At 59.6% G+C, this 14461-nt stretch overlaps 1 protein-coding gene across 1 annotated transcript; it reads right to left on the bottom strand.

Annotated features, from left to right (window-relative positions):
• Window positions 1-5054: 5054 nt before the first annotated feature.
• On the bottom strand, window positions 5055-13239 carry OPRL1 (opioid related nociceptin receptor 1). Its single transcript, XM_015430070.4, has 4 exons — window positions 13079-13239; window positions 12247-12512; window positions 7532-7887; window positions 5055-7437 (listed from the first exon to the last, which is right to left on the bottom strand). The coding sequence occupies exons 2-4, from the start codon at window positions 12477-12479 to the stop codon at window positions 6914-6916; spliced, it is 1113 nt and encodes a 370-aa protein (XP_015285556.2). The 5' UTR covers window positions 12480-12512; window positions 13079-13239; the 3' UTR covers window positions 5055-6913.
• Window positions 13240-14461: the final 1222 nt, after the last annotated feature.

Below are 14461 nucleotides of genomic sequence, written 5' to 3'. Positions count from 1 at the left end.
CCGCACGCTGTTACTGTGACTGCACGCTGTTACTGTGTGCTGTTACTGTGTGCTGTGTCCGCGTGCTGTTACTGTGCCCGCACGCTGTTACTGTGACTGCAGCCTGTTACTGTGCCCGCACGCTGTTACTGTGCCTGCAGCCTGTTACTGTGCCCGCACGCTGTTACTGTGCCTGCAGCCTGTTACTGTGCCCATGTGCTGTTACTGTGCCCGCACGCTGTTACTGTGACTGCAGCCTGTTACTGTGCCCGCACGCTGTTACTGTGCCTGCAGCCTGTTACTGTGCCCGCACGCTGTTACTGTGACTGCAGCCTGTTACTGTGCCCACGTGCTGTTACTGTGCCCGCACGCTGTTACTGTGCCCGCATGCTGTTACTGTGACTGCAGCCTGTTACTGTGCCTGCAGCCTGTTACTGTGCCCGCACGCTGTTACTGTGCCCACGTGCTGTTACTGTGCCCGCGTGCTGTTACTGTGACTGCAGCCTGTTACTGTGCCCACGTGCTGTTACTGTGCCCGCACGCTGTTACTGTGCCCGCATGCTGTTACTGTGACTGCAGCCTGTTACTGTGCCTGCAGCCTGTTACTGTGCCCGCACGCTGTTACTGTGCCCGCACGCTGTTAGTGTGCCCGCGCGCTGTTACTGTGCCCGCATGCTGTTACTGTGCCCGCACGCTGTTACTGTGACTGCACGCTGTTACTGTGTGCTGTTACTGTGTGCTGTGTCCGCGTGCTGTTACTGTGCCCACACGCTGTTACTGTGACTGCACGCTGTTACTGTGCCCGCACGCTGTTACTGTGACTGCAGCCTGTTACTGTGCCCGCACGCTGTTACTGTGCCCGCGTGCTGTTACTGTGCCCGCGTGCTGTTACTGTGACTGCAGCCTGTTACTGTGCCCACGTGCTGTTACTGTGCCCGCACGCTGTTACTGTGCCCGCATGCTGTTACTGTGACTGCAGCCTGTTACTGTGCCTGCAGCCTGTTACTGTGCCCGCAGCCTGTTACTGTGCCCGCACGCTGTTACTGTGCCCGCACGCTGTTAGTGTGCCCGCGTGCTGTTACTGTGCCCGCATGCTGTTACTGTGCCCACACGCTGTTACTGTGACTGCACGCTGTTACTGTGCCCGCACGCTGTTACTGTGACTGCAGCCTGTTACTGTGCCCGCACGCTGTTACTGTGCCCGCGTGCTGTTACTGTGCCCGCGTGCTGTTACTGTGACTGCAGCCTGTTACTGTGCCCACGTGCTGTTACTGTGCCCGCACGCTGTTACTGTGCCCGCATGCTGTTACTGTGACTGCAGCCTGTTACTGTGCCTGCAGCCTGTTACTGTGCCCGCACGCTGTTACTGTGCCCACGTGCTGTTACTGTGCCCGCGTGCTGTTACTGTGACTGCAGCCTGTTACTGTGCCCGCAGCCTGTTACTGTGCCCGCAGCCTGTTACTGTGCCCGCGTGCTGTTACTGTGACTGCAGCCTGTTACTGTGCCCGCAGCCTGTTACTGTGCCCGCGTGCTGTTACTGTGCCCGCAGCCTGTTACTGTGCCCGCGTGCTGTTACTGTGCCCGCACGCTGTTACTGTGCCCGCGTGCTGTTACTGTGACTGCAGCCTGTTACTGTGCCCGCAGCCTGTTACTGTGACTGCAGCCTGTTACTGTGCCCGCACGCTGTTACTGTGCCCGCAGCCTGTTACTGTGCCCGCGTGCTGTTACTGTGCCCGCGTGCTGTTACTGTGCCCGCACGCTGTTACTGTGCCCGCAGCCTGTTACTGTGACTGCAGCCTGTTACTGTGCCCGCACGCTGTTACTGTGCCCACAGCCTGTTACTGTGCCCGCGTGCTGTTACTGTGCCCGCACGCTGTTACTGTGCCCGCACGCTGTTACTGTGCCCGCACGCTGTTACTGTGCCCGCGTGCTCTTACTGTGCCCGCAGCCTGTTACTGTGCCCGCACGCTGTTACTGTGCCTGCAGCCTGTTACTGTGCCCGCACGCTGTTACTGTGCCTGCACGCTGTTACTGTGCCCGCACGCTGTTACTGTGCCCGCACGCTGTTACTGTGACTGCACGCTGTTACTGTGCCCGCGTGCTGTTACTGTGACTGCACGCTGTTACTGTGCCCGCGTGCTCTTACTGTGCCCGCAGCCTGTTACTGTGCCCGCAGCCTGTTACTGTGCCCGCACGCTGTTACTGTGACTGCAGCCTGTTACTGTGCCCGCGCGCTGTTACTGTGCCCGCGCGCTGTTACTGTGACTGCAGCCTGTTACTGTGCCCGCACGCTGTTACTGTGACTGCAGCCTGTTACTGTGCCCGCGCGCTGTTACTGTGCCCGCGCGCTGTTACTGTGCCCGCACGCTGTTACTGTGACTGCAGCCTGTTACTGTGACTGCAGCCTGTTACTGTGCCCGCAGCCTGTTACTGTGCCCGCGCGCTGTTACTGTGCCCGCGCACTGTTACTGTGACTGCAGCCTGTTACTGTGACTGCAGCCTGTTACTGTGCCCGCACGCTGTTACTGTGACTGCACGCTGTTACTGTGCCCGCGTGCTCTTACTGTGCCTGCAGCCTGTTACTGTGCCCGCACGCTGTTACTGTGCCCGCACGCTGTTACTGTGCCCGCACGCTGTTACTGTGCCCGCAGCCTGTTACTGTGCCCGCGTGCTGTTACTGTGCCCACACGCTGTTACTGTGCCCGCACGCTGTTACTGTGACTGCAGCCTGTTACTGTGCCCGCACGCTGTTACTGTGCCCGCAGCCTGTTACTGTGCCCGCGTGCTGTTACTGTGCCCACACGCTGTTACTGTGCCCGCACGCTGTTACTGTGACTGCAGCCTGTTACTGTGCCCGCAGCCTGTTACTGTGCCCGCGCGCTGTTACTGTGCCCGCACGCTGTTACTGTGCCCCGGAGCCCCTTGAGGAGACAAGTGAGACTGTTTCCCAGACACCCGCTCCCAGCCAGGTGTGAGGCCTAATGCGGAGTGAACAATGAGGGCGGGCAGGAGAGGCTGGGGGAGGGAGTGTGCGCAGGCCGGGCTGAGCGCGAGCCCCACGGGGTGGGGGAGGGGCGGGGCGCCAGGGCGAGGGCCCCTGCAGCGCTCAGGGCCCAGGTCTCCCACCCGGCCCCCAGGTTGCCCTCTGGCCCCAGCGGGACGTCTCTGCTGCAGAGAAGGCGCCAACCAGGATTCCTCCAAAGAACCCAGACCCCTTCTGACCTCGGGCGGCTCCTATCCCCATCCACAGTCCAGCAATGGGATCCTCAGCTTCTTCTCGGGGCCCAGGCAGATCAGGCACAGCCACAGGGTCTGCAGACCACCGCCCAGCCAGGGAGCAGCAGAGACCCCCGAGGACTGGGGAGGCCGCAGCCAGCCAGGAGGGAGGGCGCGGGGCAGGGGCCACACCGGGCGGCTCAGCCCGCCACGTCTGCACGCTCTGGGCTCCTGGTCCCCGGGGCAGCCCGGCCCCGCCACCCACATTCGGACCCCGCTGGTCACCGCGGTTCCCACCGCCGCGCCCTGGGCCCAAGGCTGGGCCCGCCCGAGCCCACAGCGCCCCCTGGCGGGAGGGTCCGGCGCCGCCGCTGAACCCCGCCTCCCTGCGGGACGGGACCCCGACCCTCCCGGGCGCCCCAGCCGTTCCCCACAACCCCACAAAGAGGGTTCTGCGGTCCCCTGTGCACAGGGAAGTTAACTGAGGCTCAGAAAAGCCAGGCGACTTGACCAAGCCCAACAGCAGAGGTGGGTTGGGGGAGCCGGGGGGCTGGAGAGGAGACCCAGGGTGTGGTCAGAGGGGTGGGGAGAGCGAGGGAGCTGGTCAGCCTCCAACACCCCCCAACTCCTCCTCCAGCCCTGGCCCGTCTGGCCGGCTCCTTCTGGAAGATACTAGCTGTGGGCTTAGCCCTGGATCCACACCCACCCGAGGACAGGACAGCACCACGTGTGAGCCTCTTCCACCAAGCCCACACCATCTCCCGGGCCCAAGGGCACGGTGACTACCCCGGTGCAGCCTGTCCCTCCCAAATTGTCCCTTGATGCTAAATGTTTGCTTTAATGGCAATGTGTTTGTTATGAACTATTTGTGTTCCTCCAAAATTCGTATTTGGAAATCCCACCCCCCAAGCTGATGGTATCAGGAGAAGGGGGCCTTTGGGAGATGACAGGTCATGACGGCAGAGTCCTCCTGAAAGGGATGAGTGCCTTTAGGAACCAGATGCTCTTGAGCTCTCAAACCCATGTCATGACATAGTGAGAAGACGGCCCTCTACGGCCTGGGGTCTTTCCCAGAACCTGACTGTGTGCCTGCACCTCATCTCTGATCCCCAGCCCCCAGAACCGTGAGAAATAAACGTCTGTTGTTTCTATTGCCATTGGATCTATGGTGCTTTGCTACAGCAGTCCAGGATAAGACAGTGTCCGTCATTCAAACCTATATAAAACCCTACAGAACTTGCCCATCTGCCCATGCCCTGGAGACAAGCGCTTGGACTGGAGTGTGCCGGTGCCCACCCTCCAAAGCTGCTCTGTTTTGCAGGTCAGCCTGGGCTGCACTGGGCCAAACAGGAACCAGGAGGCAGATGTCCACGGCAAGCGTGTGCCCAGCCCCAGAGGAGGCTGTCTGCTCATCCTTCACAAAAACTCCCCTCAGATCTGCTCTAGGAAGGGAAAATGAGCAGGAGCAGGGGTTCTTCTGAGATGAAATAGGGGGAAGAAAACCCTGAGGCCTGGGTGGGAGCAGCCTCCTCCCACTGGATCCTCAGGAAATCTCTTTCCAGGGGGCAGGGGAGAGGTGCAGCCATTGGTTATTTAGGGAGAAACTGTGTGTGGTGAAGAAAAGGTAACAGCCCGGCCAACACACCATTAACTGGCTTCAACTCTCCCCAGGGTTGCAGCCTCCTGGAGGACCCTTCACTGAGGACAGAGCCCAGCCTGTTGAGCAGCACAGGACAAGTGCAAGAACTCAGCCTAAACCCCATAGCCTCCTCCCACTCACGTGCCAATCCCAGAAAAGTCACCCCAAAGGCAAATCCCCAGGTGGCAGGAGCCAGAAACACCTGTCATGAAGATACCCAGCCAGTGAGCAGGTGTTTATTAGGGTCCTTTTTCATTACCCCAGAGACAGACCCAGGGCTGGCTGCGTGCACAGGAAGTAACGATTGCCACATGCATAAATACGTGAAGATGCACATTACGTCAGCACAGAGTCACAAAACACTTAGCCTTGGCAAGAAAACACTGTAGCTAGGCAGCTCCCGCTCTCAGAGACTCCTGCCACAGATGTCACGGAGACAGCAGGGGCCTCCCCAGGGACAGTCCCCACGGCCTAGACTCCCCAGAGCTGGAGGAGCAGCCCAGGCTCTGTGGTGAGACGGCCATCACTTCCTGTTCTTGGCAGGAGCCTAAGGTTACCTGGCCAAGGTCTTGATGGAAAAATGAGTTTTTACAATGTTGCAGGTCTTTTAATAGTTCGTCTGTAGGAAGTGCATTTGCAAAGTCACCAACCTGCAGCTGCCATCTGTAGACCAGGAAGGGTGATTCTCTGGTTGACCACAGCAGGGCATCCCCTGAGGTACAGAGACCCCCTCCCACCCCCACAGTGTTCTCACAGCCGGTACAGCGCTTGCAGTTTGGCTCAAGCAAGCCCTGGCAAGCCCCACCCCCATGCTGGCTCTGCTGTGAAGCCATCCTCTCGCTGGGCGGCAAGTTCAGGCCCTACGCAGAGCCATCTTGAGGCTTGTAAATGAAGCAGGCGTCACCAGAGCAGGACTCCGCTGTGGCCACCGGCTTCTCCTTCCGCACAGCTTCCCCCGCAACACAGCTCCCCCAAAACACTGCACGGCCACTGACCTCCGGCTTCAAGCAAAGGAGAGGCTGTGAGGGGAGCCCTGGGAGGATGTGGAGACCCCCCGGGAGGATGTGGAGACCCCCAGAGGATCCTCTCCCACCCTGCTACAAACAGCAGTCGAGACCAGGAAAACGAGGCCTCGACTTTGTGAACAACAGGCTGCCCATGTGGTCACACGGCGTCTTCCTCCTGGGACACCTGCCACACACCGAGAAGCAGAGCTCGGTTGACGGTCCACAGCATGACAGTTCATTGCACTGCTGGAGGGAATGGGCCGGGGCCTCCTGTGGGTCTCCTGAAGGGAAAGGGGGGTTGGACCCAGAGCCAAGCTCAGTCAGGGATGAGGCCTGCACAGCACAGCACACAGGAAACCTTCAGAGGTGCGGCTGGCCCAGGACCAGCTCGGGGTCTGCAGCCAGGGACAGCCAGCCCACCTGGACACTCTCCTGGGGTGGCCCTGGCTGCACAGGTGGAGTCAGAACGGGCGAGTCCTCCTGGTGGCGGCTCCAAGCTCAGGGCAAGTCCCACCCCAAAGAAATGCTGCCTGTTGGACTTCCCGGGCAGCGCCAAGTCTGTCCCGCTGCCCTGAGGAGACGTCCCAGGGCTGAAGGCAGCTGGAGCCCTGCCATGCAAACAGCACACAGCACGTAGGGTGCACAGGACGACACAGCCGCTGCTCCTCCTCCGGGTGCGCCCACCCAGGGTTCTGCCAACACAGCAGCAGAGAGGCCAAGAGTCACGTGAAGCACGGGCAGGGAGGGGCACGGGCTCCAGTCGCGGCCGTCCAGCAGCACGGCAGCTGCTTCCAGGTAGGTCTTTGTGTCACCTCAGCCATGCACCAGGCGGGCAGCTTTAGTCTGTCTGGGGCCACGGAGGTAGCCCTAACGCTCTGACCTGTCCCATGATGTCACTAGGTCCTCCTCTGGGACCAAGTGTCCCTGGCCCACAGGGAAAAGCCCATCCAAGGCTCTGGATGCTCAGGGCTCAGGGTGTGTCAGCCTAGAGAGCAGTGACTTGTGTGAGCTCCGTGTTGGGCGTAGATGGGCTCTGTGGGCTGACGGGCACCATAGGCAGGTCCACGCCTAGTCACGCGGGCCGCGGTACCGTCTCAGAGGTCTTGCAGGCCAGGGCCACATCTTTGGCAATGCTGCGCACACGGTCGGACACCTGCACCTCCCGGCGCAGGGCAGAGGCACAGCAGAACTTGCGGAAGCAGGCCTTGAAGTTCTCATCCAGGAAGGCATAGAGGATGGGGTTGAGGCAGCTGTTGACGTAGCCCAGGGCCGTGCAGAAACGCAGAATGGCCACGGCAGTCTCGCTGCCTGGCTGCACTCCCAGCCCTTGGACCAGCACAAAGACCTGGACAGGCGTCCAGCAGCCCACGAACACAGCCACCACCACCAGCACCAGCCGAGTGATGCGCCGCAGGTTCCGGTCCTTCTCCCGGGAGCCCGAGAGCAGGCGGACTCCGCGGAGCCTCCGGATCATGAGGCTGTAGCAGACGGAGATGATGAGCACGGGGACGATGAAGGAGAAGAGGAAGATGCAGACGGCAAACACAGGGCCCCAGTAGTCCTGTGGGGCAGGGATCTCCACCAGGCACTCGATCTCTGCAGGGAGAGAAGTGGGGTCAGAGTGGGCCCAGAGGAGCCACCCAGGAGCCGTGGAGAGCCTGGTGAGGGGAGGAGGGGACACCCCACTGACCTTCATCCTCGACCTGTGCCGAGCCCATGATGGCAACAGGAACACCAACAACAGAGGCCAGGGCCCAGATGGCCACATTGACAGCCTGGGCTTTGCTGGATGTGCGGACGTCGAGGGCGCGGATGGGGTGGCAGATGGCTACGTAGCGATCCACACTCATGGCAGTCAGGGTGAAGGTGCTGGTGAACATGTTGTAGTAGTCAATGGCAATGACTGTCTTGCACAGGGCATTCCCAAACGGCCAGAAGCCCAGGAGGATATCTGTGCCCTGGAAGGGCAGCGTCAGCAGGACCAGAGTGTCTGCCAGGGCCAGGTTAAAGATGTAAATATTGGTGGCTGTCTTCATTTTGGTGTGCCTGCAGAGTAGAGGAAGAAGAAAGGCTTCACTTGGCTATGCCGGCTGGACCGGGCAGCAAAGGGCAAGGGGCTCGTCTTGGCCACTGCAAGCTACACTGGCCCTGAGTCCCTTAACATCAGAGTTCCCATGGGGGCTTGGTAAGTGACAGCTCCTGGACCCAACCTGAGACTCACTGAGTCAGTCTCAGGGGATGGAACCTGGCATGAGACATCTTCACCAGCTCTTCAAGTGACTCTGACACACACCAAAGGATTCCAAGCCTTAAACACGAGTCTACTTTACAGGGGTCAGGGCATGTAGGGTACGAGAACTCACCCCAGACTCCACGGGAGCGAAGGGTTAGAGCCCTAAGGGAAAAAGCCTGCTCTCCTTGCTTTTGAGTCCCCTCAGAGACCCTTCACAGACTCAAATGCTGACCCTACAGTTGCCAGAGGTTTCTGAGAGCTCCGGAATCTATAAGAACATACCAAAAGGCTTCCAAGTCCACACTGCTATCTAGCAACGGAGACAGAAAATGGTGACATGGACAGGAGGGATGCTAATAAGGTATGATTGTATCCAAGCACCTGAAAAGGTGCTGGAAAGGGCTGGGAAAGTTGTTGGTGGTTAATAAATTTTTGTTAAATCAGTTAATGGTTGTAATATTTGGGGGGGGATTATGGTGGTGGTGGTGGTGATGATGGTAGTGATCATGGTGGTGACGGTGATGATGATGGTGATGGTGATGATGGTGGTGGTGATAGAGAGGATGGTGATGATGGTGATGATGATGAACGTGATGGTGGTGATAGTGGTGATGGTGATGATGATGGTGATGACGATGAACGTGATGGTGGTGGTGGTGGTGATGGTGATGATGATGGTGATGACGATGAACGTGATGGTGGTGGTGGTAGTGATGGTGATGGTGATGATGGTGATGACGGTGGTGGTGATAGAGAGGATGGTGATGATGATGAATGTAATGGTGGTGATAGTGGTGATGGTGATGATGGTGATGATGGTGATGATGATGAACGTGATGGTGGTGATAGTGGTGATGGTGATGATGATGGTGATGATGGTGATGATGGTGATGATTATGAACGTAATGGTGGTGGTGGTGGTGATGGTGATGATGGTGATGATGGTGATGATGATGACAATGAACGTGATGGTGGTGGTGGAGGTGGTGGTGGTGGTGGTGATGATGATGGTGATGATGGTGATGATGATGACAATGAACGTGATGGTGGTGGTGGTGGTGATGGTGATGATGGTGTCACGTGATGGTGATGACTGTGATGATGGTGGTGGCGGCGGTATTGGCAGTGGCAGCAGCGCCCGAGATGACACTATTCTATGTCAGTTTAGCTGCCTCGAGGAAATATGGGGCTCAGTTCTGCCTCTTAGAGAGGGATTATGAATAAGCACAAAGAGGCCGCAATTACAAAGAGAAAACAACAATGACAATGATTATGGCAAATACCTGTGCCAAGCTCTTCGGGGGAATTTATGTCATTGAAGATTTACAAAAATGCTACTTTGATCCCCACTCTATAGAGGAAGAAACTGAGGCCTACAGGATCTATGTTGTTTTTTTAAGGCCTTAGAGCTGGTAAAAAGCAGGGCAGGGCTCAGAACAGAGTGTTTCTGACTCCTGGGATGGTCACCCCAGCCCACTGGCTCACAACATGCTGCCTCTTGGGCCAGTGTGGCCACAGCAGCCCCTGAGCATCGCTCTCTCTGGGGACTCTGCCCAGCAACATGACCTTCCCTGCCTGCTCTAATCCAAGAAGTGCCTCTGAGAGGTTGAACACCTCAGTGTAGAGGAGAAAGACAGTAGAGAAGCGGTAACAGCCGGAAAGGTGCTCAAGCACAGGGACTGCCCCAGGCCGCCGCACTCCTCAGCCGTGACGCGCCAGCCAGCCACGAAGGGACATGCACATCACGGAGCAACCTCCGTGGAGCCTCCCTTAGGAGTCAGCTCTGGGGAGGGGCAGCTGTTCTTCCCACTCTCTCGTCTGACCACGCATCACCTGCACACATGCGCACACACACACGCGCACACACACGCACGCACGCACGCGCACACGCACGCGCACACACACGCACGCACGCGCACACGCACGCACGTGCACCCACACACACGCGCGCACACACACGCACACACGCACGCGCACACACGCGCGCGCACGCACGCGTACACCCACACACACGCACGCGCACACGCACACACACACGCACACCCACACACACGCACGCACACACGCACACACACGCGCACACACACGCACACACACGCGCACACACACGCACACACATATACACGTGGTTACATGGTCCACCTTGCTCACTTTCCAGATGGGAAAAACAAGGCCCAGAGGGGAACAGCTTTTCTCAGGGACACTAAGAGGACAGGGCTGGGATGGTGGCAGCTTAAACACCCCCACTACCCTGTCCTGCCTCTACCTACATAACACCTCTGGTTGGGACCCTTTGAGGTTATAAGGAGGGAACACTTGCTTTAGAGCCCTGGACACTGTCTTCAGAACTGCCTTTTTCTGGGTCCAGGCAAATATCCTGGACCAATAAGAAACCTCATTCCAGCTGTCAGGAACCTCATTTAGCTTCCTGCTAAAGCACCACCCATAACCCCCCACTGCCTGAAGAACAGAGTTCCCCCACCCGGGCCTTCAGGATCCCACCTGCTGTCCCCAGGCCCTTCAGTTCTCTCTCCTCTGGATGGATTTGGGGTCCGTCATTTCCTCTGCCCAGAAAACCCTCCCTTTCTGCTTAAGTCACCTCCATCTTCTACCTGCCCAATCCACAATCCATGTGAAGGTTTCCTTGTTCACCCCCACACTGATCCCATGCTGTGCCCATGCTGTCCCCAATGCTATCCCCCTGCTATCCCCCCACTATCCCCCTCACTACCCCCCCACACTATCCGCCTCATGCTATTCCCCCACTATCCCCCTCACTACCCCCCCACACTATCCGCCTCATGCTATCCCCCCACTATCCCCCTCACTACCCCCTCACACTATCCGCCTTATGCTATCCCCCCACTATCCCCCTCACTACTCCCCCACACTATCCGCCTCATGCTATCCCCCCACTATCCCCCTCACTACCCCCCCACACTATCCGCCTCATGCTATTCCCCCACTATCCCCCTCACTACTCCCCCACACTATCCGCCTCATGCTATCCCCCCACTATCCCCCTCATTACCCCCTCACACTATCTGCCTTATGCTATCCCCCCATTATCCCCAAGCTCCCCCCCACTGTCCCCCACACTATCCCGCCATGCTATCCCCCTGTTATCTCCCTGGCTGCTCCCTGCTGTCCCCCACAGTATCCCCCACACTATCCCCCTGGCTGCTCTCCACTATCCCCCTGCACTGCCCCCCACACTGCTCCCCACACTGCCCCCCCACTGCCCCCCACACTGCCCTCGCACTGCCCCCCTACTGCCCCACACACTGCCCCCCGCACTGTCCCCCGCACTGCCCCCCGCACTGTCCCCCCACTGCCCCCCACTGCCCCCGCACTGCCCCCCACTGCCCCCGCACTGCCCCCCACTGCCCCACACACTGCCCCCCGCACTGCCCCCCGCACGGTCCCCCACACTGCTCCACACGCTGCTCCCCACACTGTCCCCCCACTGCCCCCCACTGCCCCCGCACTGCCCCCCACTGCCCCCGCACTGCCCCCCACTGCCCCACACACTGCCCCCCGCACTGCCCCCCGCACTGTCCCCCACTGCCCCCCACCTGCCCCCACACTATCCCCTTGGCTGCCCTCCATTATCCCCCTGCACTGCTTCCCACACTGTCCCCGCACTGCTCCCTCAACCGCAACTATCAGCTGCCCTCTCTTTGGCCCCCACAAGTTTTCCCATCTCAGAGCACCAACAGATGATGGGCTCAGCCACACACACCTGCCATAAGCAGGAGCCCTGGAACCTGAGAAGGGGTTTCAGGACTGTCCCAGCACCAGCCCCTGCGCCTCCCTTCACCCATCTGGGGAATGGGCTGAAAAGAGCCTCTCACAGGGCCGCTGTGGGGTCTCATAAGGTCATTGAAGCAGACAGCTTGATACAGAGCCTGGTCCACAGCTCAAACCAGGGGTCAGGGTGGTGACGCCTCTACCTGGGACAGAATGGGGTGGGCCAGGGCCAGCCCCTCCCCTCCCCTCCCCTCCCTGGGGCCTCAGGATTGACCCTGCCTCCTGGACAGGGTCCAACAAATTGAATGGGGGAAGCAGGAAATCAACACCTGCTCAGGCCCGTCCAGAACAGCCTCCGCCTCAGCTTCCCCCTCTGCAGCTGTGTGGGACTCAGCAGACAGGAACCTCGTGGCCCAGCCTACCTGAGGATGACGTACATGACGAGGCAGTTCCCCAGGAGCCCCCCGACACACACGGCCAGGTAGAGCCCCACGATGGTGACCTTGAGCCCGAGGGGCAGGAAGGCGCTGTGACTGGCATTGAGCAGCAGATGCGGAGGCAGCAGACTGTGGTTGGGACTGAGGAGGGACAGGTTGCCCTGAAGGTGGCTGCCGTAGATAACCTCCCAGAATGGGGCGGGGAAGAGAGGCTCCATGCCACTGCCCTGCAAATCCACTCAGTGCAGCACCTGGGACAGAGCACAGACAAGTGGCTGCAGTGCCAGACACACGCCCAGCCGAGGCCTCACAACCCAGCACGTGCAGCCCAGCAGGCACGTGGACCCCCACACTGGGCAGGCACAGGCACGGAGGTACACGGGCACACAGAACACACAGGCACACATGCACAGGCAGGGGCACATGGAGACACGAGGACACAAAGACACACATGCACCCGCAAGGACACAGTCTCGTTCGGTTTAGAGACTCACATACAGGCTGCCTGGAGGCAGTTACACCCCAGGACACTGTCCACCCGCAGGGACTCATGAACACACAGCCACTCGTTGTGTTCACAGGCACAGGGATGCAGGGACACACGTCACACACACAGACACACAGAAATGTCCAAACCTGCCCTCATGCACACGCAGGCACAAAAGAGACAGACACACCCAGAAACGCCTGGGACCCAGCCTTCCTCCTGGGAGCACAGCTTCCTCCTGCTCCCCCGCCCTGCTTTGCTGCAGTCTGTCAGCAGGACCCCCACCGGACCTCCAGCTCCCACCCGACCTCCAGCGGCTCAGGTCCTTACCTCTGCAACCTCCTTGGGAGCTGGGACCACCGTGGAGACCCCCACCCTCAGCCAGCCGGCAGTCTGGCACAGGTGCAGAGCAGGGTAGAAGAGGCCCAGCCGCCACTCGCCTCAGTACAGGATCTTCTCAGCAGACGCCAGACCAGACGCAGCAGCAGAGTGAGCCCGGCAGCCTGAAGCAGAGGGGAGGAGGAGGAGGAGGAGGAGGAGGCTGCAGCTCCAGAGGGGGAGGGGCTACGCAGGCTGGAGGAGTGGGGGCTACGGAAAGGTGGGTCACCGTGCCCCGGGCTGCGCCGGCCCCACACTGAAGGGGACAGACACACAGACAGAGATGAACAAGGAGGCTCGGACCCACAGACCCCAGACAGAGACGCACACACAGCCCAGGATACATGGACAGAGATGCCCACGGGTTCACAGACACAGGACAGAGAGACACACACAAGGACACACAGACTCACACCCAGGGACGGAGTCTCAGGGAGACACACACGGAGACATGTTCACAGACTCGGACACACAGACACGGGGCCACGACTCACACAGAGACACAGCCTTGCACAGACTGGCCCGGACCCCGCAGTTGGGCTCCCAGCACCCCAAAATGCCCCCACCTGGCCAGCTCTTGGCAGATCAAAGCTTCATTGTAAACACGCAGGCAAGATGCTTGGGTCCAGGACACGGTACTGGCCCGGCACCTACTGTGTGCTCCTGGAGCTCAGTCACCCCACTGTACCCGGCCACTGCTAGAGCATGAAGCCTCAGAGGTGTGAGGCCGCCTGTCAGAGTGTCAGAGACAGGGTTGAAACGCCAAGGGCACCTCTGCCACAGCTGGGTCCCAGATCAATGCCTGAGCATCACTCCCTCAGACAGGCCCCTGGCACCCACACAGCTGAACGCTTCCTTTAGAGGTGCCTCCTTCTCAGCTCAGGGTCCCATGCCTGATCCACTGAGATGAAAGGTCACAGGTCAAGGCTGTCTGGGTGACCCCTGAGCTGAATCACCAGCTCCCACCCCGTCATGGGGTCGTACTTCCTGCACGAGCTTTGAAGGAGAACCAGACCTGTCCCCACACAGCTCAGACCCTGCTCAGAGCACCTTCTCCAAGAGTGGGGACCTGGTTGCTAGGCAACTGGCAGCAGGGTTGCTAGGATACCTGGCAAATCAGGAGAGGATGGAACAGGCAGATGCCCCAGGACCCAGCATCCCTCGCTGTCCCCCAGGACTTATCCCTGCATCTTCACGGCAACCAAGACTCAGGGACACGTGTGAAGGCACGGGGCACGTCAACAGAGACACTCAAGGGACACACGGGGACACACATTCCTGCAAACACACAAACAGATGCCCAGACAGGCATACGGGTGAACACACAGAGGCATG

Source organism: Macaca fascicularis, chromosome 10, assembly GCF_037993035.2.
Source record: "Macaca fascicularis isolate 582-1 chromosome 10, T2T-MFA8v1.1".
In the NCBI taxonomy this organism is placed as follows: domain Eukaryota; kingdom Metazoa; phylum Chordata; class Mammalia; order Primates; family Cercopithecidae; genus Macaca; species Macaca fascicularis.
Note: the sequence above shows the minus strand (reverse complement) of the source record. Positions and strands in the feature narration are given on the sequence as shown.